We start from the raw sequence: 26,224 nt of genomic DNA, 5'->3' as shown, positions 1-26,224 counted from the left end.
TGTAGCAAAGTCATTAACTCGCTCACACTCAGTGCCACTACAGTTGGCTAAGGGTGGTGTCACCACTGAAGTAATGGGGAGATGTGGTTAGATACTAGCGAAGGCTAATGTAATGCAACCTTGTGATGTCTACATTGATTGTTCTTGTGCACTTTGATGCTGGTTATCAAATCATAATTACCTTAGCTACGGCAATATTAACATTTATAGGATGTACATGTGCATCCGGTAACATTTTAAAATTAACCTAACCTAGCTCTTTGCTACATTTAGTTCACGTTTCTGTCTTCATAATGGCTTATACCATTGTGACTCAGCTCAACAAGATAGATTCCCAGAGCTGCAAAGGCTACCTAAATCCGGAAGAAAATATGAAACTGCTCTTTGTAAGGTAGCATTTCACCGGTCATGCAGCAGCCGCAATCTGTGTGACTTGTCAAAAGGGTTCAATTATTGCCACAAGCTACAACTACTTCTGGATCAGACTGGGATGGTGTTCGTGTCTTTTGTCTATTAAACTGGAGTGTGTGGCTGTAAAAACACACTGGAATTTAGGATTAAAAGTTCCTCGTGCACCTATTTGTTCTGATAATGCACTCCTGTTTTTTCTGGGTGATACTCTGCCTCAGAAGCTTCCCACTTACTCTATGTTGATGAGGGCTCTGTAGAGAGGTGCGCAACATACCTGCACTCGCCACTAGGTCTGTCTGCACCAGTACGGGTGATACAAATCACTGGTGCAAGAATAAGACAAACTCTCCTAGCCTTTAATATTAAACTTATACACATCAACATTTGTTTGCTTTTCAAAATTTTGCATTGGGGAACCGGAAAGAGGCCAATCATTTGTACTATTTCCACTAAGTGCCACTGACGAAGTTCAACCCAATAGGATTCAAATACTCCTGCTTGTTTTCCTTCACACACACCTGCAGACATTCTAGCCCATTCTCTCATAAACGTTGATGTCTGTCCTATTCTCTAGTTGTCTAGTTTCTGTACATTAATATTTTACTTCCGGAATATCATTCATTGAAACAGCACATGGAGCATGTTGGCTCTGTGTAGACTTGGGTACTCGTTCTTAGTTTTCATAGTAATTTTTCATGGCTAAAGTTGCCCAAAAAGATAGCTATACCACAGGGCAGGTTTTACCACTGCATTCAGACTCCCATTAGTTACTTAGAGATTAGTTTTCCTCATTCTGAGCTTCAAAACTACCAATAAGGAGCTCCTTTCCATGTGAAATTACCCTGGAGATATCTTTGGGGGGAGGAGAGTGGATGTCTGATATGCATGGTCTTCTACATGGTTCTATAAACATCTGCTCTGTACATGTGTCATGCTGTGTTGAAACTAGATCGGGAGCTAGGGGACAGATTCTTCACTACTAGTAAGAGTCCAGGGCATTTCCTGTTCTGGCATCACATAATAACCTTCTTACTTCAGCTACAAAATGGCCGTTCCTACTGTAAATATGGCAGAATTTTCATGTTGCAGTATAGGGTTAAACATGTGCGTGTGAAACTATGATTTTTGTAGTTTTCCACATGTAGTCGAGTGGATTTTTGTAACTCGCTATAAAGTCTCAAGTCATACAAATTATAGGAGAAAACCTACGATTTATAGATTTCTGGTTTTCTTTTGGGAACTCTATCAATCAGTCCGTATCGCATACTTCAATAAATCTTCCCATTTCAGTCCATATTGTCTGCACAGACCGTGTTTGGTCTCTAGCTTTACCCATCTCTTTTCACGTTGATACCTGTGGCCTTGTGGCAGTATGAGATACCATGGAATACCTTCATTACTTTGCTTATTATAATTAGAGCATCTTTTTGCGCCTGGATTATAATAATGTTTTCTTTTTCAGACTCCTTCTCGAAATTCCAGTTCATTAGTTGCAAATGATGTCTGGAAGAAAAATCAAGACAGGCTAGTGGGAAAAAGTTTGCAATTTAAAGCCAATGGATTCCAGAACTGATTCCCAAAAAAGTGCTGTTTCAGTTCATTAGGTATTCGCTTGAGACCTTTTGCAACCAGTCAACTGGATTTTCCTCTTGCACTTGTTTAAAGAAGACATAAAGCTGTGCAGCCCAGACTGCTACGTTGATGATTCTGCAAGTAGATGGATGGGTTCTGTGTATGGACGGTTGAGCAATGGTGTTTTTTAGTGTAGAGTCAAGGCTATAGCAATCACATAACCTGTGTGCTCAGTGTGCATTAGACTGAACGTCTGATGCAGGAGACTGAGAAAAAAGTGAGCTGATAACAAATTACAAATAAAGACACTTTACTAGAACATGAGCATTTACAAAAGTATTCCTTACATGGAAAATGTTTTAGTTCCTAATGAAGCAATAAACCACAGCTTGCTATTAACACAGGATCAGCTCTTTCACTTAGTGATGCAAACTGGATTTGGAATGAACTGGAGAGTCAAAACATTCTTTATTCTCCTCTTTAGCAAAGTAGCAAAGAAGTAAAACACTGGCTACAAGTGTTAGTTTTTATTTAAAGAAATACAAAAATCACTTAAAGCCTCCATGCAACATTGGCTTGACCTTGAAGTCCTGATTTTGAGTCCCCATTAACGATTTACTAATAATGTTTGTGTCTAATAATGTTTGCGTCAAAACTGACCTCCATGTGACCATGTTCACTGCTTGAAGTCTCCTTCATACATACTGAGCAGCCCGGATCACACAAACAGGCAAAATCACATCTGCTTCAGGTGTTACCAGAGCGTTCCTTCCATCTAAGCCAGGGTTCTCCAAAACCTGTCCTAGAGGGCTGGATCCATGTCAGATTTTTAAGATAACTACATTTTTCTAAATGGGGATATGCTAAAAATATGGCATGGATCCGGCCCTCCAGGAACAACGGAGGAGCCTGATCTAAGCCGACACCCTTCCCTGTTGATAGAAGAGGGCCCCTTTCATAGTAATCACACCTGCTTGGAGTAGCCCATGGTGATGGAGATATGTTTTGTCTTACTTTCGTACTTGCTCATTTGTGGATTTGTGATGAACCCTGGAGAGCTGAGAATTCTTCATGCAAGCAGGTACATACATAGAAACTTGAAGGTTACATACTCCAGTGTGTATAAAGACTTTGCTGCCCTAATACGTGTATTTGTAAGGATGCATGATGGTGCATTTATTTTTTCTGCTAAGTTATACGTGTTTTTCTGACATGTTTCATGTGAAAGCTGGAAATATCTTCCATGTTCGCTTACAGGTGCAATTGTTTTTTCTATTTAGGTCCTGATCAAATACCGCTACGGGAAGAGTTTGAACAGATCATGCTCAAAGCAATGCAGGAGTTCACTTTGAAAGAGCGATCGTTTCAGATGAGTGCACAGAGTATCGCCATGTTACCAGGGCAGCTACCATCGCTTGCTAGATTGACTGCCAGTGTTTCACGAGATTTGGTTCATGTGGTAGTTACTCAAAACTCTCTTGCAGAGGGAATTTCTGAAACACTAAGATCTATCAGTGAAGTGAACCATCAGCAAAGGGTGCCAGACTATGTCATTGCAATCTGCTCTTCGAAGGTCCGAGGCAATGAATTTTGCGTGCTTGTCTTGGGTAAGTAGCTTTCTGCTGTTGTGTTGAGAGTCTGTGTATAATTTAATTGTACGTTCTTCTGTTTAATACTGATGGTTCCCACTGATCATTCTTACTTTTGCAGCATAAATTGGTATAGATAGACTTGCTCTTTATATTCCTGAAATTTAATGGTGGCCTGGACAGCTAGTCAAAGTTTGGAAAACAAATCAGTCAGTGGATGTCTACTTAAAGAAGGGTTACTCTCAGATCTTCCATGGATGTTGAGAGTCAACAAATCGTGTTGAGCCAATTACATGAAACCTGTAGGTAGTACTGTTGCACCAGTCCCTTAAAGATTGGCTTTTAACCTTATTGGGCAATCACTCAAGAATTTTACAGGCAAAAGATTGATTTAAAGCAGTGAAATAAAACAATCAGTGCTGATAAATCACATTTCATAGGAACTGCTGTTGCCGAAGAACATTTCAGAGCTGCACAGACGCCCAAAAACTGCCAAGATACAAAATAAGTTGTCAGGGGTGAAAGAGCCTGCAATATCTAAACACCGTATACCAAAGCAAATCTCAAGGTCAAAACATCCAATGGTGTATATCATTCATGACATGAAAAAAAACATGCCTTACAGGGTAAGAAAGTTTTGCAGCGTGAATCTTTCTGGATTCACTATGCTGTGCATTATTCCGCGATCTTGTGGTTGGGTCCGGATTCGTAGTCTTTTCTTTGTTTTTTTGGGTTTTTTTTGTAGCCCAGGTGGGCGGCGACGACCACCATTTGGTCCACCTTCCGTGACGTTGTCGTGCTTCCTGCGGAAGTCCCACCTTTGGGGCACCATCTTCAGATTCTTTTTTCCGCCGTTGGGTCTGGATCGTCATCGAGAAGCTCCAGAGTTACAACCGAAGGAAGAAGAAAGAAAAGCGAGTTTCGTCGACAAATACATCGGAGATATCACAGGAAAGGAAGATATTTCATCAGGAGCGCGAAGGAAGGAAGTTCAGCGCCCCTTTCTTCGACGACCTTGGAGAATGCGCACTCAGAGGCCCTGAGCGCAATGGACAAGACGCCATTCAAGTTCTGCCCAAACTGCCACCACAAGTTCGCGCAGAAAGACCAGCATCCGGTCTGCAACCTCTGCCTACCGGTCGAACACCAGAGTAAGGACTGCAACGCCTGCTCAGCCTTCGCGCCGAAGACGCTCAGGGTGAGAGATCGGCAGAGAAGAGCCAACGCCAGCATGGATGGCAAGGGTAAGGCCCCGTCGCTCTACGATCTGGGCCTCTCTTCGGACGACGAGGACAAAGTCGCCGAGACAGCCGAAAACTTCACGGTCGTAGAGACCGACAAGAAAAAAGAAAACGAGGTAAGAGAATCGTCGAGCGCAAAACAGAAAGTACCTCGAAAACACGAGGTAGACTCGAGAAAATCTGAGTCTAAGTCCACGAAGGGAGCCCCGGCGCCGAAAACTTCGACGACCAAAGGGGGAACCATGGACAAGAGGCCGAGCGGATCCTTAGAGAAGGACTCCCTGGTGCCGAAAGACGCCGAAAAGCAAGGGTCGTCGAAGACAACCCAGGAAACGTGCCGATCGACGCTAAAAGAACGGTCGACGCAAGCATCTCCGAGATGGAGGAAAAGAAGAGGCGGCTCGAGGCCGAAATGGAGAACATCCTTCAAAGGAAGAAGGAGTTCGACGCCAAGATGAAGGAATTAAAGATTCCAACGGTTTCATCGGCGGACGTCGTCGAGGTCGAGGACGAATTCGACACCGAGGGCCTGATGAGGGATCTCGAAGAGGAAGACGAGACCTATTATGACGAGGAAGCCGAGGAAGAAGACCAACAGTCGGTCTACGGCTCGGCACCATCTACCAGCCACGAGATCGAATGGCAGGATCTCGACACCGAAAACCCGGAGGAGACCGTGGACACGTACCCTTCGAGGCCTTCGCCACCCGACGACATCGGGGTGTACAATATGGTGGTCAGGAGCGCAGCGACAGCCTTCGGCGTCAAACTCGACGAAGAGAAGCCGAAAGCCGATTTTCTCCTCGAGACCCTGCTCCCCATCCAGACGAGGAGCCAGTTCCTCCCCATGCTACAAAGCGTGATGAATCAGGGGAGAGAAGCCTTCAAGGAACCAGCGACCTGCCGGTCGATCACGCCCAGGACTGAGAAGAAGTAGTATAAGAAGTATAAGCACTCTTTCCTGGACCCCCCTTACATCAAAGGTAGCGTGACCGCCGACTCCATCATAGCTTCCACGGCCAGGAGAAGGGCCAACGTACCAGCAACCTCGGGCCCACCACCTGATAAAGAGAGCAGGAGGATAGACCTCACAGGAAGAAAGGTCGAGAGGAACGCCGCTATGCACTGGCGCATGGCGAATTCCAATGCTCTCCTCAATAGACACCAGTACCAGCACTGGGACGAGATGGGGGAGCTAGTAAAGCACCTCCCCGAAGAATACCGCCAGAGAGCCTCACACCTAGTAGATGAAGGCAAAAACATCGCCAACTCCTGCATAAAGACGGCGTTGGACGGGGCAGAGACTTCAGCAAGACTCATGGCCATAGGGGTCACCGAGAGAAGGCATGCATGGTTAAGAATCTCGGGATTCAAACCGAAGGTGCAGAACAACATCCTTAGCACCCCCTTCAACGGAGAGACACTGTTTGGAGCAACAGTTGACGAGAAGCTCACCCAGCTGAAAAAAGAAAATGAAACGGCGAGGTCCATGGGGGCCCTACAGCTGAGGGGAATGAGGCGAGGAAACCCCTCAAGGAGACCCTACGGTAGGGGAGGAAACCAGCAGGGGCCGTCACACCAGACGTTCCAGCAGGGTCAGCAGGGTGAAGGTCACGGACAGGGTCAACAGAAGCAAAACTGGCAGTACCAACCTCGGGGCCAGTCCTTTCGCGGGAGAGGGAACGGACGTGGCCAGAGAAGGAGAGGGGGGGACCAGCCCTCATCAAAGTGACTCAGCACGCTGGAGGACGCCTACCCTCGACATGCCCCCAGGGGTGAGGCGCGAAACAGTAACCTCAAGGGGGAGAGAAGGATCAAAAGCCTACGAGCATACAACACCAGTAGGCGGAAGGCTGAGGTTCTACCTTCACGAGTGACAGCGGATAACCACAGACAAGTGGATACTGAACATCATGCAGTACGGATACTGCGTAGATTTGGAAAAGAAACCGCCGAACAGGAAGCCAAAGGGAAGGCAAAGATCGGCTCAAGAACTGACCCTACTCAGAGAAGAAACACGGAAGCTTCTAGAAAAGAGAGCCATAGAGCCAGTGCCGTTCAGAGAACGCAACAAGGGGGTCTACTCAAACTACTTCGTGGTCCCGAAGGTAGACGGGAGCCTCAGACCCATCCTGGACCTGCGATACCTAAACAAGTTCATCAGAACGCAAAGGTTCAAGATGACTTCGCTGCAGGAGGTTCTGCCCCAAATAAGACACGGAGACTTCATGGTCACCGTGGACCTCAAGGATGCCTACCTGCACATCCCAATAAACAGAAGACACAAGGGACTTCTAAGGTTCAACATCGACCAGGAACACTACCAGTTCACAACCCTGGCATTCGGATTAAAATCGGCGCCAAGGGTTTTTACAAAATGCCTGTCGGCGGTCGCGGCCCACCTACGAAGGCAGGGGATACACGTCTACCCCTACTTAGACGACTGGCTGGTCAAGGCAAACTCACGCGAAAAGTACGAGAGGCACGCAAAACGCGTAACAGACACTCTCACGAACCTGGGGTTCTCGTTTCACTGGGGGAAGTCGTCGATGGAGCAGGTGAAGATGATCCTGGGGGCAAAAATCAACTCCCTGAACAGTACAGTGGTGCCCAGCGACAGGAGGACAGATGCCCTACTGAAGGAGACGCGGCTCTACCAGAAGGGGCGAGCTCTGACAGTGAGGTCAGTGAGCAAGATGATGGGGATGATGGCGTCGTGTATTGTAACGCCCTGAACGTCTCAGGACCGTTTAACAGACACGACAATGAGGACGCAACCACTTGTGAAGGGTTAGTTCTTTTAATGAAGGCAAATAAAATACAAAGAACAAACAAAAGTTATAGTCACTGGAATCCTCCAGGCTAAGTACGTTACCAGCCCACAGCACGGATGGTCCTAACCGTCCTCTGCATATACGCCGATCCCGGCGTATGCCAACAGAGGGCAGAAATGAAATGGCCGACAATGCCAATCGGTAGGCTGTGAGGGGCACGAAGAGTGTTGGGGAGAATCGAGGAGTCAGGGAAACACCCAGCCGGGGTCTCTACCTGAAGGGAGCAGCCGCTCAACCTCTTCCTCAGACTGCACCGGGACGCGGAGTCACCTCCTGGTGATGCGTCACCGATACCCCAATCACAAGCAAGAAGACTGAACCGAGAGCAGCCGCTCGATCGATCCTGTGGACTTCCGAGTCTGTAACGCGGCAAACACCTCCTGGTGTGCGTTACAGCTGGCAGTCCCTGTGTCTCTGGTCGGGCTGGGAGTTACGACTCCAACCAGCAAAAGCGCCACTGCGCTTGGACTCAGCCGAGTCAAAAAGCGAAGCTCAATGGTTGACCGGTAGAGCTTCCGGGTCCTTCACAGGTGACGATGGGGCAAGACACGGCCCAGGGAGTAACGACTCGACCTACCTCCGTTCTTGCCTTACTGGAGCACCACTCCGGAACACTGCTCTTCACGAAGCAGGTACGTCGGTGTAAACACAATATCCGACAGCCTTGTACCTCCCGGTTCCTCCCTTTATAGGGCGTGTTTTCCTTGAGTTATGTAACAGCTCTCCTGTTTACATAAGGGCGTGTTTCCCTTGAGTTATGTAACAGCTCTCCTGTTTACATAAGGGCGTGTTTCCCTTGAGTTATGTAACAGCTCTCCTGTTTACATAAGGGCGTGTTTCCCTTGAGTTATGTAACAGCTCTCCTGTTTACATAAGGGCGTGTTTCCCTTGTATGACAGGAATTCTTGACATGTATCCAGCTGGTGCCGAATGTACGCCTGCACATAAGACCATTCCAGGAATGGCTACAACAGCAATGGTCACAAGCAAACGGAAGTTGGGAGGATCTAGTGGTTGTTACGCACGCAGTGCAGGAGGAGATAACTTGGTGGAGCAGAGACAACATGACAGCAGGGAGAAGCCTGACACCACCAAACCCAACAATGACCATTACCACGGACGCATCGCAAAAGGGATGGGGAGCGCACATGGACAACCTCAGAGTGAGGGGTCTGTGGACTCCAGCAGATGCGGTTCGCCATATCAATTACCTCGAGTTGAAGACAATCCTGCTAGCCCTGAAGGCATTCCAGAGGCACCTGTGCAACCAGAGGGTGTTGGTTCAAACAGACAACACCACGGCAATGTTCTACATCAACAAACAGGGGGGGACACAGTCGTTCCCTCTCTCCTCTCTGGCTCAGGAGATTTGGAGATGGGCCATACCTCTCAGGATAGATCTGATAGCAATTCACCTACCGGGGAAGGACAATGTGGAGGCAGACTGGCTAAGCAGGCAGACCTCGGCATCGCACGAGTGGGAGCTCAATGGCCAGGAAACGGAGAAGCTTTTCCGGAGATGGGGAACTCCCACAATAGACCTATTTGCAACATGCCAAAATGCAAAATGCCAAAGCTTCGCGTCCAGGCAACCAGATCATCAATCCCAGGGAAATGCCCTATGGATAAGCTGGTCGAGGACATTTGCCTACGCCTTTCCACCGATACCCCTGTTGCACAGAGTGCTCGACAAGTGCAGAACCAGCAACGTGACTCTGATCCTAGTGGCTCCGCAGTGGGCGAGGCAGACATGGTTCTCACAAATTCAAGAAATGGCACAAGGCAATCCGTACAGGTTCGAAAGGAGAAAAGACCTGCTCTCAATGCAAAACGGAGAGGTCCTGCACCCAGAGCCAGAGACCCTCAACCTGGCGGCATGGCTCCTGAAGACCTAGAGTTCGCACACCTAAGATTGCCTCAGAGCACTATGCGAGTGCTACGGGAGGCAAGGAAACCAACGACACGAAAATGCTGCAGCGCAAAATGGAAGAGATTCACGGTGTGGTGCAGGAAAAAGGGTCTGCAAAACAGAATGACTAGAGACTCAACAGTGCTGAGGTACCTCACACACCTTCTAAAGAGTAACCTCTGCTCGAGCTCCCTAAGGGTACACCTAGCAGCGATCGTTGCCTACACCAGAGGTGAAAAGGGTGGAAGTTTCTTCACCTCGCAGGTGGTGAAGAGATTCATGGAGGGAGCCAAAAGAATGGCCCCTCCGAAAAGGTTGCCGCCGCCGGCATGGAATCTAAACGTGGTTCTGACGGAGCTCATGAAGGCGCCGTTTGAACCCATTCACAAGGCCACTCTGCAAATGTTGACGATGAAAACGGCCTTTCTAGTGGCCATAACCTCACTACGCAGGGTGAGCGAGCTTCAAGCGCTAACGCTACAGGAACCCTACATTCAGATTCACAAAGACAGGGTAGTCCTAAGGACGGACCCACACTTCATGCCCAAGGTGGTGTCGGCGTTCCACATGAATCAGAGTATTCAGATACCAAGTTTCTTCCAAAACCCGACTACAAACGCAGAAAAGGCCCTGCACACCCTCGATGCCAGAAGAGCGGTGATGCACTACATTGAGAGAACCAAGGAACTCAGGAAGTCGAAGCAGCTGTTTGTGTCCTTTGCTACTAGCTTCATGGGTAGGCCAGTGACTAAGGGCACCATCGCTAGGTGGATTGCCCTCACTATTCAATTCTGCCACAAACAGGCTGGACAGCAGCTGGCGGAGGGGCCCCAGGCTCACTCCACAAGGAAGAAGGGGGCCACCGTTGCCTTCCTGGCGAACACGCCCATCCAGGACATTTGCCTCGCGGCAACTTGGGCATCTGTGCACACGTTCACGAAACACTACTGCGTGGACATTCAGATGAATAAGGAAGCACAGGTCGGACAGAAGGTGCTTCAACACATCTTCAACGACCAACGCTCATCTTCCACCCAGCCACCACAAAATTAGGAAAACCGCTACAAAGTCTATGCACAGCATAGTGAATCCAGAAAGATTCACGCTGCAAAACGAATAGTTTCTTACCTGTCGGTGTAGTTTTGCAGCTTGAAGATCTTTCTGGATTCACTAGCGAACCCACCCACCTCCGCCAGGAAGATGAGGCTGGAGGAAGAGGGGGTGAAATGGAAAAGATCAAAGAAATGAAAACGTACAGAAAGATGGACAAGTAGGATTAAGCAATCGCCTAGGGTTTAAAAAAAAAAAAAAAAAAGGGGGAAAAAAGAACCCGAAGATGGCGCCCCAAAGGTGGGACTTCCGCAGGAAGCACGACGACGTCTCGGAAGGTGCACCAAATGGTGGTCGTCGCCGCCCACCTGGGCTACAAAAAAAAAAAAAGAAAAGACTACGAATCCGGACCCAACCACAAGATCGCGGAATAATGCACAGCATAGTGAATCCAGAAAGATCTTCAAGCTGCAAAACTACACCGACCGGTAAGAAACTATTCGTTATCTTCCAGAGAACATCAGTGGTCTATGTAGGAAAGTAGCCATTTTTTACGTCGTCACTCCCACATTTTGCCTGGTAACGGATGTGATTTGGACTGGAAGTGCACTGGGTTCCTTATAACCAGGTTCTCCCTGCCAGAGCTCTTTCCCAAAACTGTACAATTGTTCCCCCAGTTGACAAAACCTTTAGCACCCTCTGAGGGTAACCCCCTAGTAAATGGTACCCCTAGTACTTAGGGCCTAAGGTACTTAAGAGGGTCCCTAAGGGCAGCAGCACAAATTGTGCCAGTCTAAGGGACCCCTCACCAAGCATATGCAAGGCTGCCATTGAAGGCTGCGTGTCTTGGTGCAGACAAAAGTGAAAACGCAACATGTCCCACATCCCTGTGTGCCATGTCCCCTACCACTGCATGTGATATTTGTAAGTCACCCCTACAGCACGCCAGACAGCCCTAAAGCAGGGTGCCGAAGGATTACCTGTGAGGGCATACCTGTATGAGTAGAAATTCCCCTGCGCTGGTCAGTCCTATTACAACCAGTGCAAGTGGACAGGGAAGCCATTTTAAAACATTGCAATTACATAGCGCTTACTACCCCTGACTGTGAGAAAGTGCCATCTTTCTTGCATGGTATGCCCCCACTTTTTGCTAAATTGCTGAATGTACTTCGATTGAGTGTACCCTGGGTTCCTGCCAATCAGGTGCCCAGGGCCTATGTTCCTTCCTTAAACCACACAAACCCCAAATTGGCAAACCCTAGCCACATGTCAGCCCCTAGTAAATGGTACCCTAGGTACCCAGGGCCTTGTGACCAGGGAAGGCCTCTAAGGGCTGCAGCACTCATTGTGCCACCCTCAGAGGCCCTGTACCCTTACACACACACACACTGCCCTTGCAGGCTGAGTGTCTGGGTGCAGGACAAAACAAAGAGTCGACATGGCACACATCACTGTGTACCATGCCCATCACCTACACTGCCAAGGCATATGTCAGCCACCCCTCTAGCTGGGTGCATTACGCCTATGGTGTGGGCACAGGAGCAGGAGCCCTGTGCCCCTACAGTACCCAGGTCCTTTCCTGGGCACTGTAAGTGCAGTGCTGTCATTTAAGAATACATGGTGCTGAGAGCTTGTCAAACACGAGCTCCACAGCACCATATTGGCAACACTGAAGCCTGGGAAGTTTGGTATCAAACTTCTCAGCACATTGAACCCACACTGATGCCAGTGTAGGATTTAATGTACTAAGCACCCCAGAGGGCATCTTAGAAGATGCCCCCTTACAGCTAACTTGCAATCCACGTCTGCTCTGAGGCTGCCCAGGCTGCCACACAGCAGACACGTTGCTGGACCCCTGGGTGGGAGAGCCCCTGCTCTCCCGGGCCTGCAACAATGCACATCCTGGGTGAGGTGAGAAATCTCCTCCCCCAGGATGAGCAAAGGGAAGCTTCAAAGGCATGCCGCCAGTTAGAGTTTCCCCAGGCCACTGCAACCCCCCACTCTGGCGGGAAGCTTGGCCGGAAACCCCATACAAGGACAGGGGATGTGCCAGCCTGCCCACCCCACCCCTCAGGTGGGGGAGGCGAGGTGAAGCACATCTCCGGGCTCTCGCCATCTTGAAGATGGGAGGCCCTACCCTATCAGGATTAGGCTACTGCCCCCCTCCCACAGGAGAGAGGCAGGATAGGGGGTGTACCCACCCCAGGACAAGGACCCATTGGTCCCTGGCCTTCACCTACCTGTAACGCCCCTAAATCTAGTATTTAGGGGCCCCCTGAACCTTCCTTCCTCAGATTCCAGATAGAAAAACGACAAGAAGAGCAAGAAGAACAAAGACCTGCCCTGCAGCTGCTAAAAAGAGAAGAAGACACCAACTGCTTTGGCCCCAGCCCTACCGGCCTGTCGACTCTCGAACCCGCACCAGCGCGGCATCCCACGTGGCCAGCAACCTCACCAACCCCGGAGGACCTGGCTACCTTTTAGCTCTAAGCCCCTGGGACTCCCACGAGTAGAGGCTCTACTCAAGAAACCTACTTGCTATCCCTGGCACCAGCCCGGGACCGCGGACCCAACACACTCTGCACCAGCCAAGCCTGGCCAGTGCCGGAGTGGACAAAGACCCAGAGGACGACCCCACGGCGACTGTGACCCAGAGTCCGGCACCCAAGGACCCCCCTCGACATCCCGGAAGAAGCCTGCAGCCTCAGAACCAAGTGCCACCCCAGCCGCGATCAACCAGAGGGTAAGATTCCCGACGTCAAAAGGCACCCCTGCACCCGGCGCCCTGCGACCCCCTGTGCCCAATCCCGGGGTACCCACCTAACCTACAACTACCCAACTTACCTCTCGAAGTGGTGGTGGCACCTGAAACATCCTCGTCCCCGAGCCTGCAGCCTCTTTCCAAACCGGAACATTCCCATTGATTTCCATTGAGCGCCCTAAGGCTCAAAAGCACCCAGCCGCCCGAGTGGCCCTGGCAGTGCCCTCTCTACACTAACCTACTTCCCCACTTGCCCTGAGTAAGTGACCAGGAGCCCAGCTCCCACAGCCGCGTGGCTTGCCAGACAGCAGCCACCAACCAAGGCCCCCCTATCCCTCATAGGATAACATTGGGCCCAACTCTCTCTGCACCCGGCCGTCCTGAAACCGCTGAGGGTGAACCAACTGTACCAACCTGACACTGGGGGACCCCTGAGTCCATGCCCGGAATTTCAACACTACCAGTCGAGTACTTACCCTTAAACCGCTAACTTCATTTTCCTCATAGGGTAACATTGACTGGCTTTTTCTTCAAAAATCTTCTAAGTGTGAACTTTTCAAAACTGCAAAAATTCACCAAAAATCAGCCAAGTGACAAAAACGAATTTACTCACCTGCTCCTAGGTGAGCTCCCAGTGCTGGATCTTGGTGCCCAGCCCTGACTCTGAAAAGTGTTCACAACTATACTTACTTCTAACTCATTTTTCTCCCATAGGAAACCATTGTCTGCTTTTCTGTGAAATTTCTTCTAAGTGTCTACTTTTGCAAATTTGAAATATTCTTTTAAAATCGTACCATTTCTGCAAACGAAATTACTTACCTGCTTTTGATAAGGACCCCAGTCCTGGGTCTAGGCACCCAGTCCTGGATTACTAAAGTAACGATAAAGTACTCTACCTGCAATTTGAATTTCTTGCCATAGAGATCCATTGAATGTTTTCTGTGAAATATTTTCTAATTGCTAACCTTTGAAATAGCTAAATATTATTTAAAAATCATTACAGTTATTAAGTCGACTTTCATCACTTGATTCTGAATACTGACCCCAGGCTGGTTCTAGGATCCAGACCTGGAATTCCAAAAGTAATCTGAAAAGTAATTTATTACAAATAACCTGAATTTACCATTGAGCTCAAGGCATTGTTATGTTTAGGAAATAGGATTGTTTATTGCAACCAACTGTGACTGTTTACACAAATTTATTGCTTGAAACAAAAGTATTTATATTCAACCTCTCATTCTGAGAAAGTATATTTTTACCCCCTTGTGGTTCTAAAAATAAAACAAGCATATATTTTATATATACAAATCATTGGCCTAGAGTTCAGTTATTGAGTGTGTGAAACCATTTGCTGACTGAGTGTGTACAATAAATGCTTTACACTGTCCTCTGGTACTGCCTTACTGCTCGACCAAGCTACCACTTTTGAGAGTAAGGTCATACCTAACTTTGACCTCTATCAGCCTCTGGGGGACTGTGGACTCTGTACACCCTGTACCTATTAGGGAACAGTATATACAGAGCCACTTTCTCACACTGACGAGGCGTCAAAGCACTTTTTCGGCAAGTAGCACGCTACTCCAAAACCCCAAAAGGATTAGTGGTGAATTAGTATAGAGAAATATGAAATTAATTTGAGAGGTGGACATGTTAGTCTGATATTTGGATTGAAAAGGATATTGGAGGGATATAAGAGGGAAGGTTTTGCATTTATATAGCGCTTGCTACCCTTGTTAAGATGTTAAAGCGCTTTTCAGCGAGTAGCACACTACTCTGGAACCCAAAAAAGATTAGTGGTGAATTAGTTTAGGGAAATGGATAGTGGAGGGTTAGAAGAGGGAAGGGTTTGCATTTATATAGCGCTTGCTACCCCTGGTGAGGTGTTGAAGTGCTTTTCGGCAGATAGCACGCTACTCCGGAAACCAAACCGGATTATCGGGGAGTTAGTGTAGGGGAATAAGAAATTAATTTGAGTGGTGAACATGCAAGTTTGTTACTTGTATTGAAAAAGGATAGTGGAGTGGTAGAAGAGTGAAGGGTTTGCATTTATATAGTGCTTGCCACCCCTGATGAGGTGTTGAAGTGCTTTTCGACGGGTAGCGCACGACTCCGGTACCCAAACAGGATTAATGGGGAATTGGTATATGAAATTAATTTGAGCGGTTGATATGTTAGTCTGTTATTTGGTTTCAAAAGAAATAGTGGAGGGATAGAAAAGGGAAGGGTCTAGAAAGTTTTTTTTTTTTGAGTTCATAGCAATAGGAGGAGGTTTGGGAAGAGTAAAGGGGAGGTGGAGGGGGAAGAGTCAGAGGGGAGGGCTTAGAAAGGCTTCTTTGGGAGATCTGAATAATAAAAGATGTATGAGATGATGTAAGGAGGGGTAAAGGAGGGAGGTGTCTAGAAAGGGTTACTTTGGGGATCACAGTATTAGAATGGGGTTGGTGATGAGTGAGAGTGGAGGTAGATAATATATTGAGAGTGGTATAGGATGAGAAATAGGGTATTGCATTGGAAAGAGTAGTAGAACGAGGTTTGAGATGAGTCAGAGTGGAGGTAGAGGATATATTGCGAGAGGTATAGGGTGCGATGTAGGGTAGTACATTGGAGATGCTGAATTATAAGCAAAGTAATAAATATAAAGATACATATGTACATGTAAGGTATATATGTATAAGGAAGGTAATATATCTACATTTAAGTTGTATTTAATTAACTCAGACTTTCAAGTGTAGCTGTACTTTAAGTATTTTTTTATTTTTTATGTAATTCAATAGTGAAGCAATTTTAAATATTTTTTTAGAATTTTATATAGCGCGAACTAGACCCGAAGATATCGGGTATACAAGCGCTTTACATGAGCATCAGTTGATTACAGACGGACACATCCATTTTTGTTAGGCACGGGGAGATTACATGACTTACCCAGAATCACAGGATGTTGAGCGTCGTTGCCGAGACTCGAACCTGGTTCCCCAGCTCCAAGGTCATCCGCTCTAGCCGTAAGGCCACATCCTCTCCCCAATGGTAGATCGTTATGATAAAAGATTTCCTTATTTATGCAGTCCCCTATATACAAGTTTAAAAATATATATATATATATATATATTTTTTTTCTTTATAACATACGTAGCAACATCCACTGCACAATTATACATGTATACATAATTCTATATTGTCTCAATAATCCTGTGGCAATACATAAATGCAACAACATGTGCTCCATGAGTATGTGCATACTTATGTCAAAGAGTGCGTGCATCATGTAACCAGAATAATTTGTGTCTTGCATCCCTGTACCCAACAACTCTTCCCCCCCAACCCCCCACAGCTCACCACTTGGCTAGTTACATGATTGTGATTAGTGTAAGCTTCATTGAGATGCTACATCTAGGGGTGGTGTAGTTTCGTACACATGTATGTCCAGGCTTATACTGCGTTATCTGATTCCATTAACGGTAAGGGGATATGGGTGATTTATATTATTTTACTGTATGGGCGGGTCTTTAGTTTTAAAGGATTCCAACATCATGTCCCACTCCATTGAAATTGAAGGTTTCCTCAGGCCTCTATATTCCTCCCTGAGTATGATTGCACTCTCCGCTCTCCCCCCATCGGACAACCTCCTCATGCCAGCTTAGTATGTTAGGTGGCGAAGCTGATTTCCATCGCATGGTATTGGACCTCTTTGCAATAACTAAGGCTAAATCAGCGAATCTCATTTGCACCTTCTGGGTCTTAGTTTGGCGATATAGGCCTGCTATACAGCTCTCTGCTGTGTCTCAGGTAGTTGTTCCCGTTATTGTTCTTATTATGTCTGCCACTTGAGCCCAGAAAGTGGCGAGGTTTCTGGCATGCCCTTAACATGTGTATTAACTCGGCATCTCAAGTGCGACATCTAGGACATTTTTCTTGTGCTTCTGGGTGCAATTTATTTAATCGGTGTGGTGTGAGGTAAGCCCTATGTTATTTCATATAGTGTATACATTTGAATTTGGCTTTGCATGATACTTTTTTGGGGTATTTCCAGCATAAAGTCCCACTCCTTATCCTGCAGCTCTCTACCGAAAGCTTCAGCTCATTTCTCCCTTAGTCGTGCAAGGGGTGTTGCTGCATTTGCTCGAATCCCGCGGTAGAGCCACCTGATCAGATGGCGACCATTACCCATTAGATATAGGGCGTGAACAAATTCATGTGTAGGGGGGTTCAGTGTTATTAGGTGTTCAGTGTTTTCTGATGTATCTAGTTCTGTTTATGTGCAGGAGAAACAGGGATCCAGGGACTCATTGTTCGTGAGTAAGGGCCTCGTGGTTCAGCAGCACTCCATTAGCGAACAGTGCCCCTATTGTTGTCACCCCTTCCCTTTCCCACTTGTGTATGTGGTGTTTAGTTACTAACCCTGTGGGGGTGGGAAGACCCAGTAGTAGGATGTTCGGGGCGTATGGGACTATTCGGTCCGTGTATTGCAGTGCTCTCCTCCAGTAGTTAAGAGCTATTTTCAGTAATAGTGGGGCTGTTGATGGGATTTTGTTTTGGGGCAGTAGTAAGGTGTGCAGCTTTCCCTGGGATAGGGCTTGAGGTGCATGTCCTATTTCGTGTAAGTTGCGTCCAGCAAGCCAGTATGCAAGCCATTAAAGCTGGCTGGCAAAGCAGTATGCTTGGAAGTCAGGGGACCACATACCCTCTTTAGCTGTCCCCAACTGCAACTTGGGGTGCCCTTCCCTTCTGCGCCCTTTCCCCATATTAAATCAGATAGTAATGGGTTCAAGACTGCAAAAACGGAAGCTGGGATCACTATAGCTGGGTTGGTAAATTAGTAAAGCAACCGTGGAAGCATGACCATTTTAGAGATTACTATTCAGCCCTCCACTGATATAGGGAGGGATGTCTAGAATGCTATTTGGGTGTGGAGGGCATAGATTGCTTTCTTGAGATTACCATCAAGCAGGTCTTGTGGTGTCCTATACATTTGAATGCCTAGATATTTAAAGGTGGTTGGTGCCACTTGGAAATTATAAAGTCCGAATGGTATTGTTGGCAGGTGCTGTTCATTTTTATAAAAGAAGGCGTAAGATTTAGTCTAGTTTATGGTGAGTCCTGAAATTTGTTCGCAATGCGTAAATATGCGCGCCACAGGGTCTAAATTGTCTTGTAGCTTTTTAATGTATTGCACTATATCATCTGCATATAGTGATAGTATGTGTGTAGTTTAACCAATGCCGATGCCCTTTTCTACTGTCTCTTTACGGAGCTTTATTGCCAGGGGTTCAAGTGCTAGCACAAACAGAAGTGGAGCTAAGGGGCAGCCTTGTCATGTGCCTCTGCATACGGGGTAGGATTGTGATATAAGTGCACCTGTGCGGGCTCTTGCGGTTGGCATCATATAGAGCAGTTTAACCCATCGTAAGTATGCAGGGGGATACCGAACCTGGTAAGCACGGTCAGCATGTATTCCCAGCTAAGAGTGTCAAAGGCCTGTCGCAGGTTTAGAGAGATGCAGCCTGCTCCGGTTACGTCCTCCGAAGTAGCGTCCATGATCTGATAGATATGCCATATATTCAGGGAGGTACTGCGGCCAGGCACAAAACCACATTGGTCCGTGTGTGCAAGGTGTGGTAGGAAGGGGGGGTAATCGATGGGACAGTATCCTGCTTAAGATTTTATATTCGGTATTTTAAAGCGATAATGGTCGGTATCCTGAGATGACTTTGGGGTCCCTGCCGAGTTTGAGGAGGGAGGTAACTAGTGATTGCATTGTTGTGGGGGGTAGGCCGCCCGATTCCAATGCTGTTTGATAAAGGCGTTCCAGGTGCGGGACTAATTGTGCCACGAAGGTTCATAAAATTTGTGAGGGAGGCCGTCTAGCCCTGGTGTTTAGTTGCGCGAGAGTTTTTCAATAGCTTCCTTGATCTCGGTTTTAGTGATTGGACCTGTCAGTTCTTTTTGATCCGTCCGGGATAAGTGTGGATAATTAAGGTCTTTCAAGAATACTTCTGTTGTGTCCTCACCTATCCTTATGGGTGTCTCATACAGTGTCTTGTAATAGTCCTGAAAAGCAGAGTTTATGTTATGCGTGTGTACTGTTGTGCCATTTAGTGTGGTAATTTCGTGCACTGGGGTGGACGTTGGTGCATTGCGTAGTATCCGTGCTAGTATGGTACCTGACTTGTCCGCTTCGGCGTGTAGTTGTTGTGTGTAGGATTGGTAGTCTATTATGCGGAGGCGGTCGAGCAGTTTGGCATATTCTATGAGTGCCTCTTGGAAATTCGCTGTAGTGTTCGGATCCTCTACCTATATACATGTTAAACATAGAATAATATAACTATATGTAATATGTACGTTTGTTAAGCAGAACTCACGAATATCCTTATATTTAAAACAATTATACACGTATGACTGTACAGGGTCTCAGCCTACACACACTGGGAAAAGTGCTCTTGCGCTTCCCACTGTAGTCACTGGCTGATAAAAGAAGCCATGGACAAACTCACCTTCTCAGGTCTGTGATAAATACGGCACTTGATTATCTCGCCAGTGTCTGAGGGTCTCTGCGGCTGTGGGGGAGGTCACACTGGCTGTGCCACAAACGGCGCTGTGGGTCAAGGTTACTGGTGAAAATGAGTTCCTAAGCTACATGATGGGGTCACTGAAAATACGGATGTTTGGTATTAAACATCTCGTATTGATAAACCCACACTGACTACAGTGATGGATTTACCAATGAATGCACCCGTAGGGCACCTTCGAGGAGCCCCCTGAAAACCTACCAGCCTCAGGAGTGCTCTCTGTCTGGTTTCTGCCAGCCTGAGACACTATTCTGACCTCCTAGTGTGAGGGCCTCTGCTCCCTGGATGCCCAGAACAAAAGCTTGTCCGGGAAGACTGTGTAAATTAAGCCACCACTGCACTCATCGCTCCAAGCTCGAGTCAAAGTGGGCCAATGGTGTCATCAAGGTCCCTCAGCCCTCCAGAGCCAGAGTCCATCATGGTTTCACCCTCGTGGTCCCTCCGACGTCACCTGCAGCCTCTGCACACAACTGCTCCGGTAAGGAAAAACCCAACACCTAAGGACACCTCTGCCCCTATTGCCCGTGGGCCAAGGACAAGAAGACCAAAGGTGCCCCTATGTCCCCAAGCATCGTGAGGCTTGAGCTCCTCTGGTGGTTCTGCCTGACTGGCCTCCTAGCCAGAGCTTGCAGCCTCCTATCACAGAGACCGATTTCCATAGAATAACATTGGGCTCCTGGCGCTGTTTTACTCCCTGCCGCCCTCATGCCGCTAGTCGTATAATGTTGGTGCTGCCTTAGACCTTGCCCACCACTCACCTTAACTCTTGGAGATTGGTCCCATAAGTCACTGTACTATACTGTTTGCAGAACTTGTTCTTCATTCAATATGATAACATTGCAGAACTCAAGAATTGCACTGTGTCCACTTTTTGAACTGAAAATAATTCATATTTAAAACATACTTACCCGAACGATTTTTCTGATACCTAAACATATATAAAGATACTTGCTGTTTTTATAAATTGGTGTGAATCTCCTTCTTGAGTCGTGTGGGTTCTCCATTGTGTGTATTTGCAGAAGTCTTGCACTCCTCTCGGTTAAACCTAAGGCTGCTCGACCTTACAACCCCTAATAGAGCACCTTGGGATTGCTAGAGCAAACAAGCCTCTGTCCACTTATACGGGAACCTCTGGACTTTTTGCATGGTATATCTGATTATTGATATATCACATAAAGTGACAACTTCCTACACTCACAGTGGAGAACTAGTTCACAAGCTTGAAAAGTGGAAAAGAAGTAAAAGAAGGCTATGATGATTACCTGCAGGGCCAGGTAGCATTACTGGGTTTGATCCCAACAGTGCCATAGGTAGTCCAAAAAATCCCCCTAAAAGGTGGGAGAGATTAATATTACACCTATCACACCAGATGACATCGAAGCACATAATGTACAAAGTGCTTTTGGCAACAGTGCTATATGCTTCAACCAGGCCAGTCAATGGCAGAAGCACTTATAATCTTTGATTTTGTGAAATGCAAACAGCAATAGGGTAATTGTTGACTAGGCTAGAAAGGGTGGTACCAGAGTATTGGCATTTGTGAGGGAACCCACAACCATTTATTTGGTTCTTGTCACTGCTTCATGGAGAAGATCTGGCAACCCCTGGACAGTGAAAGAAGGGTACCTATCAGGATTTAATAAGACAGAACCCTGGAAGGAAAACGTATAGAGTCTCACTTCCATTAATTTGACTCATTTAGTTGCTATATATAATAGGGCCTGTTCAATGAAGTGGAGAACAACATATCTTACCACAGAGCTCTAACCTGGAGGCAGATGTATCCTCCTTAAAAGGGAAAATGGTCTCAAGCATGTCCATGAAGGGCACATACTAGGCCTGTGATCGCCACAACGTAGGGAGGAAAGGGACCTCATTGAAGAGACATACATGGCTCTTGGTACAAGACTTGTGTGCAGAGGTTCAGTCCCACATCATCAATATGCCTCTGATATGTGAAACGCTTCAGTGAGAAGGTGGACATTTCTCTGGAAACAATTTATACAGAGATTTAAACTTTTAGATGTATGGGAGCTGAGAAGTGTATGGTAATCTTTTTGTGCTTCTAAACTCCCCATGCTTAGCTGAGGATATTTGGCACCAAGATTGTTCAGACACTTTACTTCACTGAAGCACTAATATGAGGGTGCCTATTTTAAACAAAGGCTGACAATGAAGACATTCACAAAGTTACTTAGAATGATGACCCTTTCAAAATGCCTAATACTGCGTTCGCCATTCATTATCCTCCACTGGTCTTAATGACTAGTGGAGAAAAGCTGGCACAGTATTACTGATTGTTTTGCAGCAACAAACCACATTGCTTACATGTTAGAACATAGTAAACTGGAGGAAAAGAATGACTCCTGTATAAAATTGTACTTCTGATTATTGGCGTAGACAGACTGTATGCAATGGAAAGCACACATGCAATGGATTAGAGACTCAGGAAAATGAGCCTGCCAGGGATAGATTAATATAAATCATCTAGAGCTTGGAGTGGTCCCTTCAAAACTCATCTGCTCTCTGTTATCTGTGAGAAAGCTTTCCGGCAAGGGGTGCAAGAGCACAGTACTTCTGGACAAAATCCACACACTAGTCCTACCTTGGTTCCAGGCAGAACACCTCAGTGGACTGAAGCCTCTGCTATTGAATTTCCAGCATGAGCAATGCAAGCGATCCAAAAGTCCCTAGGCCTAAAAACACACCACCCAAACAAAGACTTTACCACAATGATGTTACTGGTGCCTTCTGAGTCCTGGTGTCCAATATGGTGGGCAGAGGTGTATAGGATGCGGTTTAGTCACTGTTGTCTGGCTCATGGCACAGTCCACTGGAGGTCAGCAAGAAATGAAGGGTCCATCAAGTTGGTATATGTTCATTAGGCACAGATAAAGTGGGACCGCATTCACTGTAGAGTCCTCTGAGGTGCCTAAAATGTATGGGCCTGTGTCTTCAAAAACACTGGTTGTCATGAAAACCTTTTGGTGTTGGAGGCAACCATAGGGCTGGGGACTCCAGTTAGCCCAATTTCTTTAGCAGTGTCCACCAAAAACTGGACTTTAGAGTTGGGGTCTCAAATGGTAGAAATACAAGTATTTTACAGAACCATGCCGGCTAGAAGGATGGTAACCAAGCCATCCTGGGTTGTGAGAGTGGAACTAAGGGGTGCCATACAGGCATCCTGAGGATAAAGTGGATCAGAAGCCGTTCCCTCTCACCAGCTCACGGAAGACTAGTAACATTGCAGCTTCTCAAAATCAGTGGTGCAGATCTAGCTTCCTAATTTCCTTTTCTCAGCTGGGCTGTGTGGATGTTGTGGCTCCTGGGTGCCATTAGTCCTGGGAGACATTCTCCTCACAGTCCGCTGCGCTTTTGGCAGAACATCCTGGGGTCAGCTCAGGCACGCAGCATCTCCTCATTCTCTTTCGATCATTCCAGCAAGGCTTCATGAAGGATTCCAAGCCTACGCCTACTCTAGGGAGAGTAGTAATCCATGAGAAGTTCCAGTCCCAACCCCTTTGAAAGGTAAGAGAAGGAATTATTGCCTCACGAGGGTCTCTTTTTGCCAAGGCGTACTGCCATTTTCAAATGTCCAGGCACCTCTCCAGTCCTGGAGGAAGGCATGATCCTGTTATCCAAAATGATCAGCTCTGGAGCAAGAAGGTACTGGCCAAACCAATGTGGATTGGTTAAGTTGATTTTGTTAATTCTTGTTCAGGCAGCCCAGCAAGGCCTCTGCTGCCTTGATAACCAACAGAAAAATTAGAAGCTTTGATGGGCACATTTCAATTAAGCGGTGTGAGAGGGACAGGCGGAAAAAAATCTGAGGCCTTATAGGTTGATCAATTTTGGCTTATTTTTATTGTGGTGGGTCTAAAAAGCTAATAGGGAAGGTAAGGGACTTCTTTTCTTCTTCGTGGATTTCTTTATCCGTGGTCTTCATCTGGTACAGCTGAGCTTCTACTGAGTGGGCGTCCCCAGGAGTCTCAACAAGAGAAGAAGGAGGTAGCGGTAAATATAACAGTCCTCTGGGATTAAGATTCCAGGATAGGGCCCTTCACCGTCTGGGGGAGTCTGTGGAAACCATGCGAAAGAAAAGAGTGCATCAAATTACCAAACCAAGAAATATGACAAACCCAGCAAAATAAGAAAGACCAGGAGGATTATTGTCCCCGGTAGCCAGTCCCTTCTCTTCAGGGTACTGAGTATTGCTCCAAAATCAGATAATCTGGGGTCTGAAGATGGGGCACATGCAAGGTAGGTGTCGGGAGATATCCCTTTCTTTTATCACTTCCTGCACAGGTCCAGTTTACCAAAATAAAGTATACGTTTTGGGATGGGCTCATGCAGGCGGGGGGAGCAGCGAGGGAAGTGCACAGAAAGGCGGACAACAGATACGTAGTTCTAGGCTGCCCTCCGTGCTTTCCTTCTTCGACCCTCTCACTCCCCTCCCCCTCCCGAATCACGTACCACAGAGGGCGCAACTCTCCTGAGTTGCAGCAGCTTGAAAGCGTCCTCCGGGGGTGTCCACCAGTCCTCGCACCAGGTCTCGAGGCTTCCGTTTGCTTCCTTGTTGTGGTGTGTGTCGTCAGCCGGGTTCTCCTCCTCTTTGGGTAGACTGTCCTCTCTCCGTCTTGGGGCTCGGTCCTTTAACGCAGCTTCTTCCTCCCTCGTCGTAGCTGGGCTCCTTCTCTCCTCGGGAATCTCAGCCTCTTCCTAGTTTCCCGGGACCTCCTCACATGGTGGTGGCCCTGACTCTCTCTGCTCCCATTGGCCTTGACTTGAATAAATAAATGTTATTGTCTCAATTAAAATTGTTACAATGGAGATCAAGCAGAGATATTCCAGCACCTAATTACTTCAGTTATAATAGGTACGCATTTAACCTAATACATAAATAAATAGATCTAAAATACTATGTTTTGACGATAAAAATGAATAAAAGCAGTGCAAAAGGTCAACTGTCAAAGCCTTCAATTACTTCTAATCCCTGATTAAGGCGTTGACTTACGTTTTTCACTAAAGTGCAGATTTTCGCTCAGCTGTATGGGTCAAAGAAAGGTTTCGTGGTGACTGTGCAGATACGTCTTCGGTACTTTAGCCACGGAGATTTCAGTAGAGTGCGAGGTGCGAGGTGCTGCCTAAAAGTTCTTTCGCCTTGTGTGCAAATTTCGCAAATCTTGCCAGTTCCGTTGGAATGTCCAAGTTGAAAAGAAGTTTCATTGCATCTTGGCATGTGTGTGTACCGTATTTTAAAAACAATGGTTTTAGTAAAGTGCGACGTGACTATGCCAAGCAGTGACATATACAAACCAGGTGAGCCATGGATTCCTTGTACTGTTGACAGAGCCTGCAAGTACTGACTGCCTCTAAAGATTTCCAGCTCATGTTAATGTCTTTTATCTGCGGCACCATGAGTCTCACTGCTAAGATTTGCTTTAAAATTGACTTGTTTAAAGCGGCGTCAATGTATGGCTGCCTTATGCGGTCGTCGTAGGAGCTGGCAAGTATCCTGATGTTGCTGCTGGAGAGCTCCAGTTCCTTCATGTCCTCTTCCTTAGAGAGTAATCTAACTTGTTTTTTCTTTTAAATCGATTTTAAGGTACCGGGCTGATGAATGAAATCTTGCCAGTTGGTCATGTTGAGGCGCAATTCAGAGCAGGCAGTGTGCAAGCCTTTGGACCACGAGTTGTTTCCTTTCACAAAAATTGTTTTTAATGTCGCTTTCATTGTGTGCTGTGGGGTCCGCACATACCCCTCGGTAAAACCGCAAGATCGAGCCCCAATGCTTGCGACTGTTTATTTAGCCCGAATTCCAATCGTACCAGTACATTCCGGGCATAGGTTGGTATCTGAAAAATGTGCTTAAATGCTCGACAATTGGCTTGTTCCAAGGTGTTACTAAAAGCCGCCAGGAATGCTAGTTGGCTGTATGTGAGAGAGGGTAGCAGCTTGGCACATATGACCTTTCTAATGGATTTAGTGGATGGGCTGCTTAGTTTGGAGTTCCGTTTACATAGTGCGTACGTCACTGCCTTAGCTTTTGTTTCAATGGAAGCGATGTGTGTCGTGGGCTTCCCATTGCTAGTGAGCCAAACCCCCAGGTAGTTATATTTGGTCGTTGTTGTTATTAGCAAGATGGCCAGTCTCCAATGTTGTCTGAGTTTATTGGCATACTTCCCAAATATTACTACCTTCGTCTGTCCCGCGTTTGCCCTTAGTTTAACATTTTTGTATCTGTTAAGTGCATCCAGTAATCTTTGCATGCCTGTTTTGGTGTGGTCCAATAGC

General features: G+C 46.9%; 1 protein-coding gene across 8 annotated transcripts in view; it reads left to right on the top strand.

Annotated features, from left to right (window-relative positions):
• The window catches only part of GREB1L (GREB1 like retinoic acid receptor coactivator), a 492,334-nt gene that overhangs the window by 316,790 nt on the left and 149,320 nt on the right, over positions 1–26,224 (top strand). For all 8 annotated transcript variants that reach the window (XM_085605794.1, XM_085605790.1, XM_085605791.1 and 5 more), the window contains exon 13: positions 3,264–3,590. In XM_085605794.1, the coding sequence (XP_085461920.1) occupies positions 3,264–3,590 (327 nt within the window). The remainder of the gene's footprint in view (positions 1–3,263; positions 3,591–26,224) is intronic.

The sequence above is a fragment of the Triturus cristatus genome, chromosome 5_1 (genome assembly GCF_964204655.1).
Source record: "Triturus cristatus chromosome 5_1, aTriCri1.1, whole genome shotgun sequence".
Taxonomy (NCBI): domain Eukaryota; kingdom Metazoa; phylum Chordata; class Amphibia; order Caudata; family Salamandridae; genus Triturus; species Triturus cristatus.
The sequence above is the reverse complement of the archived record's forward strand: the minus strand, read 5'-3'. Positions and strand labels throughout refer to the sequence as shown.